This window comes from Doryrhamphus excisus, linkage group LG2 (genome assembly GCF_037039965.1).
Source record: "Doryrhamphus excisus strain RoL-2023G ecotype Guam linkage group LG2, RoL_Dexc_Guam_v1.1, whole genome shotgun sequence".
NCBI lineage: Eukaryota > Metazoa > Chordata > Actinopteri > Syngnathiformes > Syngnathidae > Doryrhamphus > Doryrhamphus excisus.
Genome location: NC_136358.1, coordinates 21,499,070 through 21,521,569, shown reverse-complemented (window position 1 = coordinate 21,521,569; position 22,500 = coordinate 21,499,070). Strand labels below are relative to the sequence as shown.

The 22,500-nt window shown below is 42.6% G+C and overlaps 2 protein-coding genes across 3 annotated transcripts; one reads left to right on the top strand and one right to left on the bottom strand.

Annotated features, from left to right (window-relative positions):
• Nucleotides 1-327: 327 nt before the first annotated feature.
• On the top strand, nucleotides 328-3,444 carry mad2l1 (MAD2 mitotic arrest deficient-like 1 (yeast)). The gene is made up of 5 exons (XM_058078263.2): nucleotides 328-529; nucleotides 1,028-1,174; nucleotides 1,604-1,724; nucleotides 2,802-2,905; nucleotides 3,004-3,444. Exons 1-5 carry the CDS (start codon nucleotides 466-468, stop codon nucleotides 3,174-3,176), a joined length of 609 nt encoding a protein of 202 aa, XP_057934246.1. The 5' UTR covers nucleotides 328-465; the 3' UTR covers nucleotides 3,177-3,444.
• pde5ab (phosphodiesterase 5A, cGMP-specific, b) lies at nucleotides 1,028-20,213 on the bottom strand. Of its 2 annotated transcripts, XM_078788444.1 has the most exons (23): nucleotides 19,965-20,213; nucleotides 18,253-18,685; nucleotides 17,627-17,800; nucleotides 15,833-15,922; nucleotides 14,717-14,788; nucleotides 14,299-14,388; nucleotides 13,279-13,419; nucleotides 11,929-11,996; nucleotides 10,632-10,737; nucleotides 10,479-10,557; nucleotides 10,237-10,412; nucleotides 9,983-10,033; nucleotides 8,788-8,934; nucleotides 8,601-8,726; nucleotides 8,197-8,291; nucleotides 8,030-8,117; nucleotides 7,384-7,484; nucleotides 7,172-7,249; nucleotides 7,040-7,103; nucleotides 6,822-6,896; nucleotides 6,097-6,180; nucleotides 5,133-5,290; nucleotides 1,028-1,229 (listed from the first exon to the last, which is right to left on the bottom strand). In XM_078788444.1, exons 1-22 carry the CDS (start codon nucleotides 20,060-20,062, stop codon nucleotides 5,171-5,173), a joined length of 2,556 nt encoding a protein of 851 aa, XP_078644570.1. In that variant the 5' UTR covers nucleotides 20,063-20,213; the 3' UTR covers nucleotides 1,028-1,229; nucleotides 5,133-5,170. The 2 variants fall into 2 exon arrangements, with proteins under 2 accessions (XP_078644570.1, XP_057934167.2); XM_058078184.2 differs by lacking the exons at nucleotides 1,028-1,229; nucleotides 9,983-10,033; nucleotides 10,237-10,412; nucleotides 10,479-10,557 and having other exon boundaries at nucleotides 3,282-5,290.
• Between the last annotated feature and the right edge of the window lie 2,287 nt (nucleotides 20,214-22,500).

Sequence of the window (22,500 nt, the reverse complement as noted above, 5' to 3'; positions counted from 1 at the left end):
CACTCCTCCGGTGGCAACGTTATGCTTCCAAGACACCAGATGACGGTCGTGTGTCCGTAAATCAACATTCCTATTGAGAAGAAAAGCAATAATATTGACTATTTTGGGAACCGTAGGAGAGGTGAAGGAGTTAGAGACGCACACCGAGGGCTACTATAAGGTTTCTTACGGACACGTCATTATATAATAGTGTTTTTTAATTTAAATTTATGTAAAATAGGTCGCATAAGCCAGGTTTAATACTCCGGTACAGTAGAGGGCGGTATACACCGATGAAGTCATATTTGCAACCCGCCATTAAACCAAAGCAAAACACCAATGGCCACGCATTGCACTCATGCGCATGCGCTCCAGCCATTTTCGAACTGAACGGCGGGTACTCGTCTGGTCTCCAGACAAGCTAAAGAAGAGTCGAAACGTAACACAACTTTTGGTGTTAGTTAGGTAATACTCGATAATCAAACAATGACGAGTACGTTGAAAGGAATTACTCTTAAAGGAAGTGCAGAGGTTGTGGCTGACTTCTTTTGTAAGTATTTATCGTGAATGTGTGTCGTATCGTGAAGACATGAAACTAAGTTAGCATAATGCCACAAGCCTGGGCACTGTGCTATATTTGAGCTAATATTAGATTAATATTAGAATATTAGATAGGACAGCAACACATCATGCTGTGAAATTCATCTTCTACTTCTCTAGAGTACGTACACTACATAATTTATATACATAAAGTGCACGTTTCTTTTTAATGCATTCATAATGTAGTTATTTCTCTATTCTGTAGCACATGCTTTTTGACGGATAAAAATAATTTCATGATGGTGTCATAAAATAAGTAATTTGATCAATGAAATAAATGCATTCAATACAATTTGTAATAGATATTTTAATAGTAAAGTATGACAGGTTTTAATCAACAACTTGTAACATGTATTTCTAAGAAGGATATAAAACATATACGTGATCCTTTTGGTATGTTTCAGCCATATTCTATGTACCATATGAACATGGAATATTTCTTCCACAGCTTTCGGCATCAACAGTATCTTGTACCAGCGTGGCATCTACCCTCCAGAGTCATTCACCAGAGTCAGCCAGTATGATATGAACCTCCAAGTCACAGACGACCCCAAGTTGAAGGATTATCTCCACAGCGTGGTGTCTCAGCTCAAAGGTTGGTCTTCATTCAAAGATTGATATTGCCACATGGAGCGGGTGTGTCACAGATTCTGTATCAAAAGACATGCAGAAAATGACATTTAGTTTTTTTTTTATCTCCCGGTGTTGCACTGCTAATGCTAAAGTCTATGGATGTTCCCTGTCAACTGGCCTAACAGATAACATCATGAACTAGTAACCCAGCAGTAAAGTATATAACAGGTGATAGTTAGGTTGTGGGGGGGTTTGTTTGTTTTTTTATGAACCCTAACTTGTGGTACTGCTGTTTTCACAACATGCACTTTTTTTTACCACCTATCATTTTTTTTCAGGGTATTTTCCAATTTTGGTTGTCAGGAGTTTGTATCGCTGTCCTTTTTTACTTATGTCGATGGCATTGCTTTAGTCAACATCAGCTTGCATGCCGCCGATGTTATCGTTGCAGCATGGCTACTCGACTGCACGGTGCAAAAGCTGGTGTTGGTGATCACGTGCCTGGAAACCAACGAGGTGCTGGAGAGGTGGCAGTTTGACATCGAGTGTGACAAGTCGGTGAAAGAGTGCAGGTGAGTGCCATCAAAATCGGAGCATTCCAAAACCCAGGTTTGATTGTTAGATTATGATTAGGGTGGCAAAGATTCCACGCATAATTCAAGTTACAAAATTAATAAAATATTTTTTTTCTGGCTTGAGGAAACGCTTATGTCAACCACACGAACGACAAAGAAGGAAGCGGAGGTTTAAAGGTGTTGGAAAAGAAAATGTAAAGAAGACTGCACGTTATGTGGAAGTGGAAGGTGTCCGACAAGGTCAACTTAACGTAGCGCAAATCACTGAGATAAAAGTTAATGTACTTTAATGTGTGGAGGGAGAACTTTCTCTTAGTTATGACTTCTGTTGAATGCATGGCAGTTTATCACGATGGCACCGTGACTTCGTACAGGGTTTATTTCAGCGAGAGGGAAGAGTAAATATCGCAGGTTAATGTGGCTCCATGGCAGTTTATTACGACGGTAACGTGACTTCATACAGGGTTTATTGCCACAGTGGAAATACTCACTGAGAAATACTCGCATTTCTCAGTGAGTATTTCCATTGGGAATACATCTCTGTAAAAAAACAGAGCAAAAATGTTTGTTTCGATTACTCGATGAAATGAAAAAATACTTGATTACTCAAATAATTATTAGGGATGTCCCGATCCCATCTTCGGGATCAGAATGGGCTGCCGAGTCGCTGCATTTTTGAAGACCAGATAATACCGGCTTCCATCACGAGATTGGGCCAATCCAGTTGCCGTGTCACGTTGGTAGCAAAGCGCCACACACCAAAATGTTCAAGTCCAAGGTGCCTCAAAGCGCAACGCCACCATGCAGACGTAGTGTAACCGTGGTGATGTTTGATTCCCTTTGGATGTTGGATACTCGGTTCTGCAGGTATAGTGGTAGTTCCCCCTTACTGTGCCTGGACTGCCGTGGCATTCATTAGTGTTAGTATTATTATTATTATTTCATAATTTTATCATTTTCAATGGTGAGATATATACGTGTGTATATATATATATATATATATATATATATATATATATATATATATATATGAATGATATATGCTGCCCTGTATCATTTTGTATCATTTCCCAGTGCCCCCCAAGAGAAGTCCATCAAGGCCATCCAGAACGACATCCGCTCAGTGCTCAGACAGATAACAGCCACCGTAACGTTCCTGCCACTGCTGGAGACGCCGTGTGAGTAGCCCCCTAACATCGCGGGTGGGGGGGGGGCATAAACAACCCACACATTTATGGAGCCCACCGTGCAATGAACACTTCTGTCAACCCCCCAGGTGGCTTCAACCTCCTGGTCTATACCGACAAAGACCTCGAGATTCCGGAAAAGTGGGAGGAGTCCAGCCCGCACATCATCAGCCAATCGGAGGAGGTGCGTCTGCGCTCGTTCACCACTTCTATTCACAAAGTGACCAGCATGGTGGCTTACAAGAAGGCAGACTCTTTCTAAATACACACATTCATTCGTATGTCATTCATATTCATATTCACATTCATCGATGGACTCGGGTACCATCCATGACTCTATATCCATATGCTCCTTACCGGACATTAAAAATTCCTGACAGACGTGTATGTTTGTATTTTTCAAAATGAAAAAGATGGTGAAACAGATTTTATTTCATAGAACAGCAGGGGGGGGGGCAATATCAACATGTTTGAATTTTTTGTCATTGACTGCAAAGACACGTTATAAAGTTAACACCTGGGTATTTTAATAAAATCATCGTTTTCTGTGTTTTTTTTTTTGTTTTTTTTTACTAGTTTCAAGATATTGCCCTTATAACTTTTTCCCGTTTTTTTAGTATGAAAAATAGAATGTCGGCAAAATCCTTCCATGTTGTATAAGATAATCCAATATAATCCAATATCTAAGACAGTGAGTGAAACAAATGTAGTGTTTGATGTACTGCGGTATTTAACCATAACTTTAAAAAAAACACAACTGACTTGTTTGGCTATGACTTCAAAGCCACTTAGTGCAACAACAAAAAGAAAGAAATAAACAGCTTGTGTACTCAACATAGTTCTGTTTTATAGTTCACTTTCTGACTGATGACATGAAGTAACATTTGTACCAAGTAAGCCATATTACAGCTACATTACAAAACGTTAGAATATATCATATGAAAACCTGAAACCCAAACACAATTTGGAATTTGGGAGCCTGTACGACTGCTTGTAGCCTTTAAATTATTGTAAAAATATGTGGAAAATACTCTTAATGTAAATGAAAGAAAACATTTGGAGAAAATGTCAACATGACAAAAAGATATTAATGAAAAAAGTCACAATATGATGACAAAAACTTTTTTTTTTACAAAATTGGTTGTAATATTTAAAAACAATCCCCCCAAATCTGTACATTTACTAGACAAAGGTTGTAAGTTTATGAAAAATATTCTGAGAATAAAGCCGTATTGTGACAGCATAAAAACATGGAATAAGTCATAAGGTTTTACACAGAAAATTTAACTAGACAGGAAAATTCTGTCATAGACGTGTACAATTTTAAGTACCGTATTTTCCGCACCATAAGGCACAACGGATTATAACACGCAGTCCCAATTACGTTGTCTATTTTTGTACTTAGCCCGTACAAAAGGAGCCGAAAGTCCAAAAACCTCAAAAAGTGGTTCTTCTTACTACCTGAACCATTGTGGTGGAAACAGCCTGAACTTTGATAGATCTGTGGTGAATTACTGGATAGAATTACTGGATGTACGTACAAACCCCCAAGCAGTACCCCAAGCAATCTCCTTTATTTTACTATTTAACCAAACACTCACCCTATTTTTTATTAGTCTTCTCACAAAAATCCATCAGAATCCTCATCTTCTGTATCTGAATTGAACAGCTGGGAAATTTCACCATCAAACATGGCGGGTTGCCCCTCATCATCGTCGGCGTCAGCCTGCGATGCAGATGCATCAATCATCAAGCGTCCACCATCCATTCCTATACGGTGGCCTAACTCGCCTGCCGCCGCCTTTCATCCATCGCTCTCACTCTGCTCGCATCTTCACTTCACTTCGTTTACACCAATTTTATTTATCGTTTATCGTCCCGGAATGATGACAAGCTCCCAATACATTTGATTTGGGAACTCTGCACACACAGGGAACACCGGATTATAAGCTGCAACATCGACTTTTGAGAAGTGTGCCTTATGGTGAGGGAAATACGGTACATATTGTCGAGTTTCCAAGGAAAAATAGTCAATGTTATGAACGAATGATTATGAAAATATCACCACTGCCTTGCGTTACTTTGTGAGTCCCACCCCGAGGTGGTGGCTCCCTTCCTTCTTCACCACCAGCTGGCCGGAATCAACTTAGGACTTTTATTTTTTTGCTTTGCTGGCCACCTTTACAAAATAGTTCAACCACCAAAAAGCAGGAAGAACCTGGAAAAGCTGCATGTTGTTGAAGGTCAAACCAAAGGTCAAACCAGGCTCTTTTGGTCGTCTTCGTCACACTCTTGGGCCAAACGCTTCCAGTGCTGACGGTTGGTCTGGCAACCCTCCAGCAAAGGAGAACAGTACTCTGACATTGTGGCCAACGTCTGAAACGATACGTTTTTCAAGTCAAAAAAAGGTCATACTTTACAAGAACAAAGTACGTATACACAAGTTAATTAGTGGACCTCGCTTATCGCCCACCTCAATTAGCATTTTTTCCCACTTCCTGTCAAAAATATATCACCACGAATCATACGTACTTGTATTATGTCCTGTGCTGCGTTTGCTCCCTTACTGATTTTTGGCATGTTTCAATGTGTCAGATCATCAAACCAGCTTAAATGTGAGTCGATGCCAACGCAACTAAACACCAAAGTTTACTGTCGCTATGATGATGTTTTTATGAAATGTTGTGTTACTTTTACGCCAGACGCAACGGGACACACACTTTCCAAAAAGATCAACAAAATCCAGACAAGCCTTAACATCATTTTTGATGTCTTGGAAGTCTGGCCTGCAGGGTCTTTCTGATGGTGGAGTCATGAACGCTCACCTTAACTGACGCAAGTGAGGCCTGCAGTTCTTTGGGTGTTGTTGTGTGGTCTTTTGTGACCTTGAATGAATCATCGGTGAGCTCTTGGGGTCATTTTGTTTTGTCTAATTTTGTCTATGATATTGGGTAAATGACGATATGGGCTTGTTAAAAAGGATCATAAAGTGTTTTCCGATGCCATAATTCTACAAATATTCACTTTATGAACATTGATATTTTGATATGGATATTTAGGAGAAATACGCAGTCGGTAGGTTTACATACAAGTTGCAACTGAAGGCCTGGCATGCGTATTATAATAATAATAAGAATAATAATATAAACATAACCCAATTAGGATTGATGGAAAAAAATGACCTGATATAACGGAGTGCAGATGGCGTCAATGAAGGAAACTTGCATGCTGGGAATCTTGTCTCGTTTCTCCCGATTCATGAGGTCCTGAAATGTAACGTTGATGAGAAAAATAGTAGAAATGGGTTAGGATCAGCAAGATGATGAAGGGAAAGTTGTAATATTTATGATTCAAAACATGTCATTCCTAGAGAATCATGAAAACGCGTGTAATATATGAACAAAAAGCTACATTTGACCAAAAAGTGTTTTTGAAGTGAACATTGACAAAGTACGAAACATTTTGAAGACTATAAGACCATAGTCGGGCATCCATGAAAAAGGTGAAGAATCCAGTATATGACACAAGGCATGTTTTAGCAGCAGGATGGATGGAAAGAGGAAGGAAGCCATATGGACGGACATCCTGGATGAAAGCCCACTCTAGACCATCGTTGTTGAAAGAGAATAAATACATGATATGAAATTACTGAAATATCTATCATATCACAAAATGGGACAAAAGGCTGTAATTCATATTAATTGCTCAAGAATTTGGTGGGAATTGGGGAGAAAAACATTGAATAAAAATGTCATTGTGAGACAAAGCGGTAAGAAAAAAAAGTCATTAGAAGGGAAATGTGGTCATTTTTAGTCAATAAAGTTCTAACAATGTTGTTACTTTACAGTACTGCGGTCAAAACTTCACAGAAATATTGCAGTTTTGTCTTCCTGAAGAAAGCACTCACGCTGGGCTCAATATTCAGCTCTCGTCTTTCTTTATCACCTTGTTCAAAGAACTCGGTCGCCACCAGCTCCGCAATCTGCGTGGGAGGAAAATCACAGCAGTGAAGTATTTGGACGTAGTTGATGCAGTAGCATTGAGAGTTATCATCTAACACAAAGTTTCTAGGAAGGAAATCTACTCTTCCCTTCACTGAAGCGACTGTAGCGACTGAGATGTTACCTTTTTCTGCACGGGCCACGGCTTGGTGATGGCCGATATGTCGCAGGCAGTCATCAGCATTGACCTGAATGTGGTGACGACTTACAACGTTTATAAGGTGACATCATATTTTGCCACGTGATTCCTTCTTACCTCAGTAAGTCTCTGTGATGTTCATCCTCCCACACAAACTGCTTGTTTTTAGTCAACTCAAAGAACTCTTCACGCCTCCTGATAGCAAATTAGCACAATGCTAATACGCAAGTACAAGTGTCATGGATACGGAATTAAAAAAATAGGATTTTACACAATCTAATACAAGAGGTGTATGGTGTGTATTATCGCTGTGTGTACATGTCGCATACTTGACGTAGAGGGCCAGGTCAGTAGAGAGTATGGCCATCTCGATCATCTTTAGAGTACTTTTGTACTCTTCCAGAGAGAGACTACTCAGGATCTGGTTACCCTGAAACAACACAATGGTTGCAGGTCATCCTGGTACCCACCAAAAACACCAAAGTCATGAGAACTACGGCATACGTTCATGAGAGAAACATCATCACAGCATTTTAGCACAAGATTATGACAGAAAGTCTTGGAATATGGAAAGCTGTGACAGTACTGTAAAATCATAAAGTAAGAAGTTTACAGGTCAAGATTGAATGTAAAACAAGTTTTATGTTGGGGTTTGTAAATTTACCCAGTTAACTTGTGCCCAAAAATGTGTTGTAGGAGAAAGTTTTTCCAATACATTCTACTCATCATGGCTGTATTGCTTTTATTCCGTAGACTTTAGGAGGTTTTTGTCCAAGTTTGACGGCAAAGACGACATATTTGACAGATTTTCTGCCTTTTTGACAACATTTTGGCTTCTTTCTTAAGTTCAGAATAAATACATTGGAGGCTAACTAGTTAGCCTAGAATCCTACTTACCACAAATTCGCTCATCACGGTTGGGTCTGGAACCAATGAACTGCGATAAACGAGGGACGACTATGTCAGCGTACTCACTGGGCTGTTGAGGATCATGAGGCACTGGTCAAAGTGGTGATGTTCCATGGTGGAGTGGCAGTAGAGATGAGCCAGCGGATGGTCGCTCCTTCGTTGTTAGGATTCTTAGTCAACGTGTACTACACACGGCTTGAAATGTACGTACACATTATAGTAGTATTCTTTACCTCTGGATGTATGCGTTGTTCACTCCTCTGTGGTCCAAGTCGTGGCACAAGGTGGCGATCATCAGAGCCAAAACCTCCAAATCCCTCAGATTGTTCTGTCACAACAGCAGTCATTTTAGCTAGCTAGCTACAAAAAACAAAACAACCCTGAAACTTATCATTTTAGGACAATAAAGTCACGACAAGAGACAAAAACAGTACAAAAAAGTGTTTTTGACTTGGGAATGACTTGGGAATGCCTTGGGAATAGTCAGGACAGTGCATGATATGCTGCAGTACTTTGGATGATTTGTCAACATGACATGAAAACCACTTCATCTATCGTGCCAAACTATTAGTTTGTTGTACTGTGATATAATATTTGCGATACAATCATAAGCACAAATAAGTTGTTGGTTTCCAACCTGCAGGCGGCCTGATCTGAAGAGCGCGAACATGCACTGTGCCGTGTTGAAAGCGTGCCTCCAGTTGTGGTAGGCGATGTTCTTCCTGTAGTTCTTCTTCACACTCAGGATCCACCGGCACAAACTCTAGAAGAACGCAAGCTGCCAATGTTCTTGTTGTCAGCGTTGTGAGGAAGCGCCGACCTACCATGTGCTTCATCTGGAAGGTCTGGACCAGGTTGAGGTCCGTGAACATGCGAAGCGTCCCCAAAGCTGTTTCAGCGTCCGTCAATTCAAAGTCACTGAAGCTGAAGTCCAACAGACGCAACGACTGCGCCGACGGGATGGCGGCTGCCTTCAGAAACACATGCAGACTATGAAGCAATGGAGAACATTTTTCATGGATGAAGAATACATCAAGTTAAATGAAGAATAACGTTTTTTTATCGAGTATGATTTCAATTCAATTCACATTTAAAAAGCTGAAGATTTGTCGTCAGCCCTGAAAAACTGTTGGACGCCTCAGAAAGTGGAAGCACGTTGCTACAGTGGGTACGGTGGCCTGCTGGCCTCCACTCGGGACAAAGTCGGCAGTTGAGAAGGAATATTTGGAGGCCCTACTCCCAGTGATCCCGGTGATCCCAGTGATCCCAGTGACATACCGTCCATAGAGGAAGCAGAGTGTGACGACACAAATGCTGACAGGACCATCACGCTGGCTGAGGGTAGTCAAAAAACTCTTGGTTGTTGAGGGACATCTCTTCAACAATGTGGAAGTCAGGATTGGCAGACTGGGTTGAACGGGAGACCACGCTTCTCAGTCTCCCTGGGAAGGGTTATTCCGGAGTGCCGGAGAGAAGGGTATGAGGTATTAGCTGAACCTTAGCTACAGGAATTTGCATGGGAATTTGCCCAACTGGTCTGTGGCGGCACATTTGTGGCATTTGTGGTTTTACGCAGCGCTGCTTGGGTCTTTTTGCTGCAGGGTTATGTGCAGCGATCGGATGGATCATACGGCGTGAGTCGGGGTCACAGGTCACAACAGTTTATGCGGCCCAAAAACGTGGGTCACCTTTTTCCTGCTAAATCTCCTCCTTCGTTTTGACCAAAACGAATTCATTTCTTCTAAACTTGAATATCATCTGATAAAAAATATGATAATGCAAGCATTTTTTGCTACCTAAAAGGTATCAACGTCACCTTGACATTCTTATTCCCTTTGGATTTCAAAGCAAGTTATCCGTCAAAGTTGAGCAAAAATATAAAAGTCAAATGCAAACTTAACTTTGAACTAAATTGTCATACGTAATATAATACATATAATACGTAATACATACATATAATATAAGCGATAACAAAACCAGAGAATGGATATGGTATATTGCAAGAATGAAAGTCATTACCTGGAGTTCCTGGGACTCCTCCAAAGCAGCAGAAGCGTGATATGAAAGAACCTGAAAAAAATATGTCGAAAGTAACGAAAAATACGTTGATGGCCAGTATTCCCAGTAATTCCAGCAATTTTGGTAGCTTTATGGAAAGAATATCAGGACGGAAGTCTAACTACTCATGCTCCATAAGCCCAAGTGAAGAAAATGTGGTACGAAGGTGAGAAGAGTCAGCTTGCATGAGAGTACGAGAAGAAAGGGCCTCAGACCTCCAAGGTGACCTGCTGCTGAGCCATGGCCCTCTCCACCGTCTCGTACATTTGCGTGTTCTGGATGGCGAGACCACAAAAGACGGCGAAGGCCTCCAAGAACTGCTCATCGTTCCTGTTGAAGGTCCTGATGCTCCCCGACGCATCATCTGCCTTGTTGACCAGCTGGCAGACGCCTGCAAACCATCGTACGTTTCTTCCATTTCTTCAACTACTCCAGTGCTGATTTTGTCGTCTCCTACCGATGACTTTGTCCTTTTTGCCGTTTTTGATGGGAGTGCAGAGCAAACTTTTGGTTGGTCTGCCTGGTTGAGGTTCACGCTTAAAGAAACGACAACAACAACATCTACCACTTTTGGCAACAAAAACCATGGATGGAAAAGAAACGGGCGTACCGTCAAGGGGAAGCGTTGATCTTGGCCAACATCGGCGATGTTGAGGGGCCGCATGGTGTCTTTGACATACTGAGCGTACATGTAGTTCCTCTGGCTCACGCTATCGCTAACACAGCAAAGCACGTCGTGTTACAAACACAGGATGCAACTTTTCAACATTAAAGGGAACATTTTGGGAATCTGGCCTGTCGTTCCCAATCCTTGGGGAAACACCATCGCATTTATTTGCCTTTTCTGTGCATTATAACGCAGGAAAACGTTGATAGGAGCTCGTTAGCAATGGCCATCACCAAGAAAGTCAAAAAAAGCATAATTTGATATCCATATATATACGTATATAATAATAATATAATGTGATACTTACAGTATCTTGCCGTATTTTGATGACTGAAAACGCGACCGAAATGTCTTTCCTAGGCGCACTGCTACGCATTCTTATGCTAGTTCCGTCAACAACAACAACAGCATGGATACAGCGACAAGGCGTACAATGTGTGCTCCGATCCTCAGGTTGAAAATGCTGGCAGCAAACAAGAATCTTGTGGAGTCTTCGTAGCGAAATTGAGAGCGAGGTATCCACTCTAGCGTCTGTCAGGGAGCTGAGACTTGTGGCTAGCCAGATACAAGATAAATCTAAGATAAATCTAAGATAAATATAGTTTTTGGTGTAGCTGCTACAATAATAATATTGCAGTAGCTTGGTTAACATAAAAGTCACTTATGGAAATGGAACAATGGTTTTTTTACCTCACATGACCTTCGTTGTTAGCTAGCTCATATTAACTCATTTTTTCGCAGTCAACTGCACAGAAAAGGAAAAGAAATATGCATTTGTGATTCCCACAAGGATTGGGAATGATAGGAAAAATTCCCCAAAAGTCCAGTTCCCCTTTAAACGTTAGGACTGTAACATTTTTCATCAACAACCACAGCTTCTGTTCGCCGTGGCAACTGTTCAACTCCGATGAAAAAAAGCATTGTGAGCAAACAAGGGACGCTGGGATGCCGAGTGCCGCCTGAATTTCCAAGGTGGAAAACGTGCGCAAAAAGGATTTTGTGTGCGGCTCCCATCCTGCGTCTTGCATTCCCTCTTTCATATTCCTGGATGATGGCTGTTCAGATACTTCACCCTAACGTTACAATACGCCCAATTGCTTTATTAAATACTTCATATATTGCAGAATGATGTCATCACATTCCAACATGATGGAATAAAAGACGGGTACGCTGGGATTTATGACTGTTGGTTTCCACTTTTGCCAGTTGGTGACATTGCACCGTCAGGGTTCCATCTTACCTTTTGGGAGCATTAGGAACCTGACCTAGCTCCTCACAGTCCATGTGAAAGACGCTGGAAAAGGAGTTCTGCAAAAAAAAAAAAAAAAAAGTCTCTTAAAAGTTTTGGAACATTCCAAGTCTTCCTATTTCTTCCTGCCGTCCTTTTAAGGTCCCGTTTGGTTTGGACTTGCACTCGTGACCTCTCGCAAAGGAGATCATTTTCCCAACTTTTAAGAGGATGTGGAAGATAAACAAATGTTTGAGTCATAAAAAAGTACTTTAAACAGCAAATGTTTGGACACGGCTGAGGAGGATGTGACTGGGAATGCTGGTGGTTCCTCCGGGGACATAAACATAGTCAAATATATCATTTATCCTCATACTTTCATGAGAAACGTTCACCTTTGTAGGCCCAGGAGACTTTTTGTGTTACACAGGACGTTATGTTCTTAAGATTTATTTTCCTCAAATATTCCTGCTGATATTGCACTTTTTCTCTTGTAACATCACAAATCTCCACTCACAAAGTTCTGACTTTTATGGCATAATATTGCCACTTATCCTTTAGAACTGCTCACTGCAGATTTGATTTGGTAGCATTAATGTTTTCACCTTGGAACATCACAACTTTTTGGAGGTTGGAGAGTTTGTTTTCTGAGCACACGGGTCAGGAACCTTTTTGTCTAGGAGAGCCATGAAAGACACATTTAAAAAAATATATTTGTCACCATGTGGGCGTGACCCCCTCGTGACAGCTCCTTTAGTTTCCTTCTTTGCCTCTGTTCCGGTTTCCATGCCCTTATTTTTGGAACTACTTCCTGTCTTGTTCCCTTCCGTTTTCTGTCAGACTCACTTGACACACCTGTCCCTAATTTCCTAGTCCCTATTTAGTTCAGGTGTGTGCTCTCCTTCTTAGGTGGCTTCTTTGTCTTTGCTTTGGCTAGTTTGGTCCTTGCTGTCTGTTATCCTGCTGCTGCCGTTACTTCATTCAAAACTACCTTTTATCCACACTTTTGGTCCTGATCTCTGCATCGCAAAGCCCACAAGCGCCAACCTGACAATGTTTGTGTGAGAGCCAACTACGTTGCACGTGTGTACGTGTGCACGTGCGTCACTTCCCGGGGCCTTCACATTAAAAGTGGCATTTCTTTTCTTGGTAACATGAACAACGATATAAAGGTCGGATTTGAAGAAAACACCCGGACTGGGCATCATTCCCATTCTTGCAGCATTCAGTGTTTGAGATGGATTTTTTCCTTGCCTCCATCACCAAGTCCTTCATGTTCCTTCCAGTGAAATGTGGCTAACGAGGGGAAGCTGTCAGCTATTGTGTTGTTCAAGCGTTGTGCAAGCATTGTGGCGCGCTAACCTGAGTGGAGTCGTCGTCAGCGATGAAGACTGTACAAGACTGGGCCATCATGAAGGACAAGATGGTTCCAGCAAACCTCCTGAGAAGAACCTCCACACTCTGCTGCTCCTCAAACAGAAGACTGGCGAGCTCCAGCAGAACCTGAACACAAAGTCTATCGCTTTATTCTCGCCACAATCCAAATATTATGCTCAAAACTTACTTCTGGTCAGATTACTTACAGTACTACAACTTCATCCTCAGAAAATTCACAGTTTTCATCGTTTACTGGGCGGTTTGTAGCCAAGCGTGACGCCTCCGAGCGGAGTAACCAATGCTAACACCCTAACTCCAACCCCAACCCTAACTCCAACCCTAAACCTAACCCCTAACCCTAACTCCAACCCCAACCCTAACACTAACTCCAACCCCAACCCCAACCCCAACCCCAACCCTAACCCTAACTCCAACCCCAACCCTAACACTAACTCCAACCCCAATGCTAACACCCTAACTCCAACCCCAACCCTAACTCCAACCCTAAACCTAACCCCTAACCCTAACTCCAACCCCAACCCTAACTCCAACCCCAACCCCAACCCCAACCCTAACCCTAACTCCAACCCCAACCCTAACACTAACTCCAACCCCAATGCTAACACCCTAACTCCAACCCCAACCCTAACTCCAACCCTAAACCTAACCCCTAACCCTAACTCCAACACTAACTCCAACCCCAACCCCAACCCCAACCCTAACCCTAACTCCAACCCCAACCCTAACACTAACTCCAACCCCAATGCTAACACCCTAACTCCAACCCCAACCCTAACTCCAACCCTAAACCTAACCCCTAACCCTAACTCCAACCCCAACCCTAACACTAACTCCAACCCCAACCCCAACCCTAACCCTAACCCTAACTCCAACCCCAACCCTAACACTAACTCCAACCCCAATGCTAACACCCTAACTCCAACCCCAACCCTAACTCCAACCCTAAACCTAACCCCTAACCCTAACTCCAACCCCAACACCCACCTGATTGCGTCTGTTTTCCAGCTGTGATGTCTCGTAGAGTTGTGCGTTGTGTAGCACAATGCCTGAAAAGGCCAGGTAAGCAGAGAAGTCCTGTTGGACAGGGGGGCATGGACACGGGGGGATGCACATGGGGGGCATGGACACGGGGGGCATGGACACGGGGGGGATGGACACGGGGGGGATGGACACAGGGGGGCATGGACACAGGGGGGATGGACACAGGGGGGCATGGACACGGGTGGCATAGACACGGGGGGGATGGACACAGGGGGGCATGGACACGGGGGGGGATGGACACGGGGGGCATGGACACATTATTTTTGAGTTGAGTTTGAGTTATTGTCATGAAATAAGTCATTGGAAAAAAAACTGTTAGTTTCTGGAGATCATCATATTTGCCAAGAACATTTTTCCTGACCTTTTCATCTTGTTTGCTGAAGGCTCCGTCTTCTCCGTGTTTCTTATTAATAGCTTGAGCCACTCCAACAACCTGGAATTCATTTCACATCTCATCAGATTGTCTTTATTAACGTCTTCATGACCTCCTTATGCTAGACATCACGATGGAGTCCACGGCTTTAATAACAGTACCAGAAATACACGTCATCGTTGAAACAAGACAAGCCTTTTTACTGTACATGAAAAGTACATCTTGGGTAGTACAATGGCCTTGACTCTCCATTGGGCATCTCTGTGTGGAGTTGGCGTGTTCTCCTTGTAGATCCATGTTAAGATACACTGTAGCCTGCTCTCAAGGAATGTGGGAGTTCTACCCCCCCACATTCCCTAGATATTTGGAACGTCCTGAGACTTATTTACACTGGCTTATTTTTCCTAAGAAATGTACCACAATTCATGTGGGACTTAAACACCGTCATCCAGGCTTTGCTCAAAAGCCAACAAGACTGGGCAGGTCTACGGATTTGGACCATCGCATGATGAACACGTGTTGTATGGATCCCTTTAATATTGACGTGTGTCACCATCCTCAAGCTAGCCGATGTGACACTTTCCTTCGTTTCCGCTTCTATGCCTCAGTTCCTGTTTTATGCTCTTATTTTGCTAACATTTCCTGTTTGCCCTGAGGTTTGTCTGCCTGCTTTGCTTTTCCCGTTTCCCTCGCACCTGTTGCTATTTGTGTTCCTCGTGTTCCCCTTCCATTTAGTTCAGGTGCGTGCACCCGTGTTGCATTGTGGTTGCATTGCTTGTTGGAGCTCCCACGCTGCTGCACCCGTCTTCGCTGGTGTCCTGCTGCTGTACATCAGCATATATCATGTACTATAAATCATATACTAAATATCATATACTATACATCATATATATCAGCCATTACTACTAAAAATAGACTTTTTATCTGCACTTGGCTCTCCTGCTCTCTGCATACTGGGGTCGTGTCACAATGCCGAAGCCGAGACCTAACAACGTCTTTGGAATTGCGGCTGGGAGAGAATGACAATAACGATAACAACAATAACAACAATAACAAAACAACAATAACAATAACAACTAGTGAGGGAGAGCGTGTGGGTCTTACCTGGTCTTTGTGGTTCTTGATGGGCAGACAAAGAATACTTTGCGTCTTGTAACCAGTGATCATGTCCACCTCTGCGTTAAATCGAGGGTCCTGTTCAAGAAAACCACAAGACCAAATACATAAATAGTATAAATATCCCACTTTAGGTCCAAATATTACAAATATTCCTTTCATTCAAAAAAGAAATTGCTATTGAAGTGAAAGTATGATTTTATTCTTAGTACACTTTTTGTTGTAATAGTACAGTTATTCTCATATTGCTTTTAATTATATTTGATGTATATTCTTATATTTTATTACATTCCACAATTTAACATGTATGACAATAATTTGTTCACTTCCTGTATTCAATATATACATGATTCGCAAAGAGCTCGGGACATCGGGGCACCCTGGGCCAAACCCCAGCATGAAGCCAAAGCCTACCCTGACCCCCTCGGGCAAACCCGTCCCACCCCAGACCAGGATGACACCCGACAGCATCAATCCCACCAATTCCCTTCAATTATTATTATTATTATTATTATTATTATTATTATTATTATTATTATTATTATTATTATTATTATTAATATTGGGCCATGTTACATCCAGGTGAGAGCGACACAGCGCAGGTTGCCATATTGCGTATTTACCTCTTAGACCCTTTAAGCCATAGTGAAGCTGTGTACAGGAAAAATGATTACAACACTGTCCAAGTACTTATGTCCGTGCGCAGTACTTGAACACATAAGAGCACTCGTGCTAATTGCACAGCATGCTCGTGGGCCATCATCATCATCTCCTGGTTGCCCGGCAACCACATAACAATGAGCAATCAGAGGTCAGCTGGAGAGCAACAACTGTGAGCCGTGACATCTGAAGTACTTTTAGAAACGCCATTTCCTGTTTTGATGATTGTTGCCGCTTAAAAGGTCTTTTAAGGTCTTTTCAAAAGTTGGGGCAAACGTTGCAACGCCTCACGTCTCACTTATGAGCTCCAAGGCACCAGCGGTGCCTCTGACAAAGTGTGTCCGACATTGAGCGCTCCTCCTCGGGCAGGCGAGGTCGGAGGCAGCGCCCACACGTCCGCTTTCTCCTGAGCGCTGCCAACGTTAGCATTCTATGAGTTCATACATGGTAAGTCAGGGGTCTCCAACCAGCAGATCATGAACATGAACGAGTGATCAACAGCTATACCCACCATATTGGAAAGTGGTCTGGAAGTATTTATAATTGGGCTTGACCAATCACAGTGGAGTGGGCGTGCCTGGAGGCGGGCAATTGAAAACAGACCGCTTTGGCAGGAAGCACTAATCCACGGAAACACAGCTGGAATAAGTGCAGATTCCGGAAGATGAAAGTTTCTGTGGGTTATTGTGTGTAGCTGCTCTATAGGACTCAACAAATGAAAAATCCCCTTTAGTAATTAGGCTTTCTTTCACGGATCAATTGAGTTAACATTATTTCTCATGTGATTAATGTCCGACCTTGTGCAACACATGAATGACGCTAACCCAGGTTCCGATGTATGGTCATTCCCTAGTGTTTGCAGTACACTACGCAGTACAGTATGCAGTATGCAGTACAGTATGTGTAGGTCAGATTTCATTGTCCAGCACATTCAAATGTTAGTGTCATCCGTCCAGGGCCTTCAGAATCAGGACTGCTGGGTTTGAGATGAACATCTACTATTATTATATTATTTCCGTGTCATTTTATACTCTTAACCTTGGGAGTAATATTACTCAGTCAGCAGGATTACTCTTTGGGTTGAAAAAGAAAAAGGCATCTGTGAGAAGCTGACATGTTTACCTGATACGCGTTCCTGATGTTGAGCGGTTGTCCCGTGGCTGCGACGTGTCCCACTATGCCTTTGTTCCACTCCAGTCGGATACAGCTGCTGGAAGATTGTTCCAGCGTGGAACCCTCGGCCACGTCGAACAGGCGGCTGACTAAAAACTTGCTGTTGGAGCTGTCTTCGCCCACCTAGAAAAAAACAAGCAAGTAAAGTAATCATAATAACGTTCAAAGTAAAAACAAGTAACTTTTGTAATATGATTTGTATAATAATACCAGATGGTAACGTAACGCCAGCAAAACTTCTTGATACGAACCAACACGACACCTAGCTGACTGCCATGCTTGAAATGCATCTTTTGACAAAAAGCTGCTGTTCTGCCTTTTCTAGTGGGGAACTGATATTTTCCTGAAACTTACCGACGTTCCATTGCTGACGACTAAAGAGCGGAAAAAGATGGCAACTCTAGAAAGGTCATATTTCCCTGGGTGGCTTCCATGTTTGCATCGCTGTAGAACACAATATTCCGTGTGCCGACAGATCGGTCAAACTCATCAAACTTGTGTTTGGAACAACGGCTGGGATTGGACGCCTTAAAGGGGGCTGCCCCCCCTCCCCCCTCCCCATCCTCCCTCCTTACCAGAAAGAGCGAGTAGCGGTCCGCGGCGATGAGTTGGTTGATGTGCAGGAAGATCTTGTGGCAGAGTGCTGTCACGTCCAGATGGCTGGCAACGTCCTTCACCAGCCCCAGCAGGCGAGCGCAAGGATCCGCCGCCGCCCGTCCACCGCCCCCATCTTCGGCGTCCACTGCCACCTCACGCCCCCGCGGAGAGGGCGCACTCGGGCGGTCGGTGTCACTCAGGAACGTCACCGAGCCCTCGGAGTCTTTAACCACGATGGGCGGGAGCGGGCGGTCGAACTCCGAGGCGGAGATTTTGCGAGGCGGCGTAGCTGGGGGCTGGCTGGTGGCCGAGGACGTCGTGGCCAGGTTGTCCCAAGTGGGGGGGCCGTCTTTGGAGGCGACCGCTTTGATGGCGTGGACGTGTTCGGCGAACCACGCGTTCACCATCTCCCTGTCACGAGACACGAAGGGGCGGGAAAATGACTTTTTCGTAGTAGCATCGCTTTCTTTTCCAAAGTAAACAACAGCTTATCATATTCAAAAGTAAAAAAAAACTTTATTCGAAGAAACGACAACCTTATCTTGTGAAGTTTTTACATACTACCACAACTTTATTGTCAGCTTTCTTCCACACGATGCTAGGATGTATACGTTAAATATTAGCACTTTTGGCGCCTAAAATGAGGATTTTTCTTTCTGGCAACTTCATTCATGCAATATTATCTTATTATATATATATTATATTATACTTATATCACAATATACTTTTATCCTGAAACACTACAACTTTGTTTTTGTCACAATACGAACTGGAATATGACAACAACATTTTTGTCATAAGATGAGGATTTTCTCAATAATAAAAAGCTTTCTTGTGATATTCCATCTCCAGGTGTTCCCACTTCATTCTAAGAAACAAAAAAACTTCTCCTAAACTCCGAATTCTCACGACTCGCCTTTATTCTCGAAACTGAACAATTCTTTTCTCATAATATCCGGACTTGATTGTCCTGACTTCCTTGTGGGTATTACTTCATTCTGTTATGTTCTGAAAACAACCTTTGCAGTACAACTTATCTTGGAAAATGATATCTATTTATGGTAATAATAAAATCATGAAAAAATGAATAAACACTTGGTATAACGGCATAATTGTGACCTTATCTGTGCAACATTTGCAATAATATCCCGGCTCCGCTGGTTTCTGTATGAAAAGCACAGAAGGATGAATACTTATGATCTTATGATGATTATGATGATGCCAGTCAAGGCTTCAAAAACATGCATTTCATTTCCTTGTATCCCCCCCCCCCCAACAATGAGCAGCATAGAAGATGACAAGAGTATGGTGTGCGAGGTGTACCACAGGTTATGTATTTATGTATACTATAATTAGGTATTTCAAATATACATTAGTTGAAGGATTAACATGACGTGCATTTTTATGATTAGGAAATATTGTACATCTGAAATATAGCTTTGCAAAGTTTCCCACAAATAAATGTAAAAAGATGTGTAACCATAAGACGGGTACAAACATATTTCCGGCTATGAAATGATCGCCAAGGTGGATTTCCAGAGAGCAAATTGAAAGAGTTCCTGTCGTAAAAGTTAATTATTAGAGCAGGGTGCATGAAGTCCAAGGGAAGGATCGGCCTTCCCACGACTGTTCCTAAAAACGTCCAATTCCACGGAAAACATGACGCCAATGGCGACAAACATCTTCCTACCTTGACGCCTTCCTCACAAAGTAGGAGCGTGTGAAGTGGAGGTGATCGTCCAGCCACGCTTCCATCGTGTCCTCCTCCATCGGACGGCGGCTCGACATCGGCGTCCCTCTCCGCCCGACGCCGCTCCCGTAAGGACCCCGGTCCCGAACGGCACGGCCCCCTCCCTCGATCACCGCGCTTGTCCTGACAGTCGACGGAAGACACGGAGAGAGGGAGGGGACGGACAAAGACGGGGAGGAACACAAGACCCCCCCCTACCCCCCCACACACCCACACCGAGCGGCTGCTAGCAGTGCCATATAGCTCGGCCGGCAGGCTCCCTGGGGGCAAACTCCCGCCGGACGTGTTCCTCAAGCTGTGGCACACAAGCTGCCGGTGGTACGTTAGCGGTTAGTGGTACTGGGTGAATAATATGAGAAAAGAAATTATAACATTTGGAATTAATACGACATTATCAGCTACAAAGCTCTATATATTCATTGTAATATTCCTAATCATTTGTAAATACTATATTACATACTGGATGTATTTCTTTGGATTATTTTTTTTAATGACCAGTTGAAAAAGGGCAACAATATTATTTCATCTTAATAAGGTTCTAAGTTGAGCTTCCAAATCCAAAAAGCAACGGGAATGACAGCAAAACATTAGTGAGCAATTTATCCCAAATAAGCCTTGAAGTGAAATATGCTGTTCATCAGATCAACAAAAGCTGAAACTCCCCTAAAATAGAAGTAAAAGCTTCTATAAATTCTTCTTTTAAATTGGATTATGAGAAGATGGATCTCCATATGTATATTCATATAGGCCGCTCCTACAAGGTGCATTCACACACACTCTCAAATATCACAAACTCCAAATATGAGAGAGACAAAGAAAAGGTTGCTATTCTTATCAGCATGGGAAATGTCATAAAATCCAGGCTAAACATGCCAAGCCAAGTTGAAGCGGCACATGAACATCACAAAACGAGGGAAGCGGGATTGGGATGTTCTTCTTCTCGGATCTTCAGTTGGAGCTGGTCTCACATGCAAATATACAGAATCTTCTTCTGATCCTAAAATACAATGCGGACAATATGGATAATTGGTTTTCCAATTTTACGTTCAGTCCAATTTAGTCCACCAATTTGAGCGGACTAGTCAGGACAGTCTATGACAGGGGTCAGCAACCTGCGGCTCCAGAGCCGCATGTGGCTCTTCAGACTCTTTATTGTGGCTCCCTTTGCGATGCTTGAATATTTTTAACACCCGAGTGGGGAAAATGCACGTCTTTTGTAATGAGTTTTAAAAAATCCAACTTTGTCTGAGACCATGAATGCATCCTGAGTGAGTTCTGACTGCTATCCAGTTCAGTACATGAAGAAAAACAAGTAATACTTACCTACAAATCTAAAAAATAAATTTGAGATAATTTAAAAACAGCGGCATGGGAACTTGTTTTTACGTTTACAGTAGTTTACACATACATTTATGTAAGTTTATCTCCAAAACTAGCAAGAGTACTCCAACTCGTCTTTTCTTATCTGAACTACTTTGATACCCCCAAATTCCCTCCAATGTTGTTTTAAACATACTATATGTTTTGCGGCTCCAGGCTATTTTTCTTCAGTGGGCATTGGGTAAAATGGCTCTTTTCATAGTAAAGGTTGCCGACCCCTGGTCTATGATATGCTGCTATGCCCTCTGGATGGAAAAGGTCATTTTAGCTAGCTTTAGTGCTAAGTGTCCACTTACCTACAGATGGACCCTCCCAACCCCCCCATTGGTGTTACCTTACCAGCAGATGGTGGATACTTGTCCCTGGGGTGGGGGGTGGCTGGGGGCGGTATCGCATCTGCAGGAAGACACCCAATCACAAGCATTTGATTGACCCTTTGACATCCCTTCTTTGCCATTGTTGACCTTGTTTTATCAGCATAATATTCATATCATTTGATGTCATAAAAATGTAGAAATTAGTCTGAATACTGAGTGCCGACGGTTACATGACTCGAATAGAACTAAAGCAGTCATCCCAACCTTTGGGAGCCCACAGGCGTTCCCAACTGTGGTGCGTTCAAGGCCGCTCTGCAAAACACAATGAAACAAAAGAACCTAAACAACAAAAGAACTGTAGGCTTTCTAACATCATAGTTTTATTTCCAAAATGAATATGCATTTACCTCAAATTTTCTATATTTCTTTCCAAAACTATTTTTCATGTGTCCTTTTTGCTTTAAGACCTTTTTTGCTGCCCGGACTACTTTGCCTCCGGATGATTCCACGGCAGGAAATTGCACTCTTGTCTTTGCCTCCTGAACTCTGACTTGTGCTGACATTGTGCAGACGCGTTGTCAAACTTTAGCCTGACGGATGAAAACCAAAGGAAACATGAAAAGTCCAGCTGACCTAAAAATAAGCTGTGATGTAACCCAGGGTACCTGTCATTTCATGAGAATAAAGCAGCAATAATAGGAATATGAAAGAAGTGGTAATGTTATAACAACAAAGGAAAATGTCGTCTTTTTACGTCTTAAAAGAATCAAAAGTCGGAC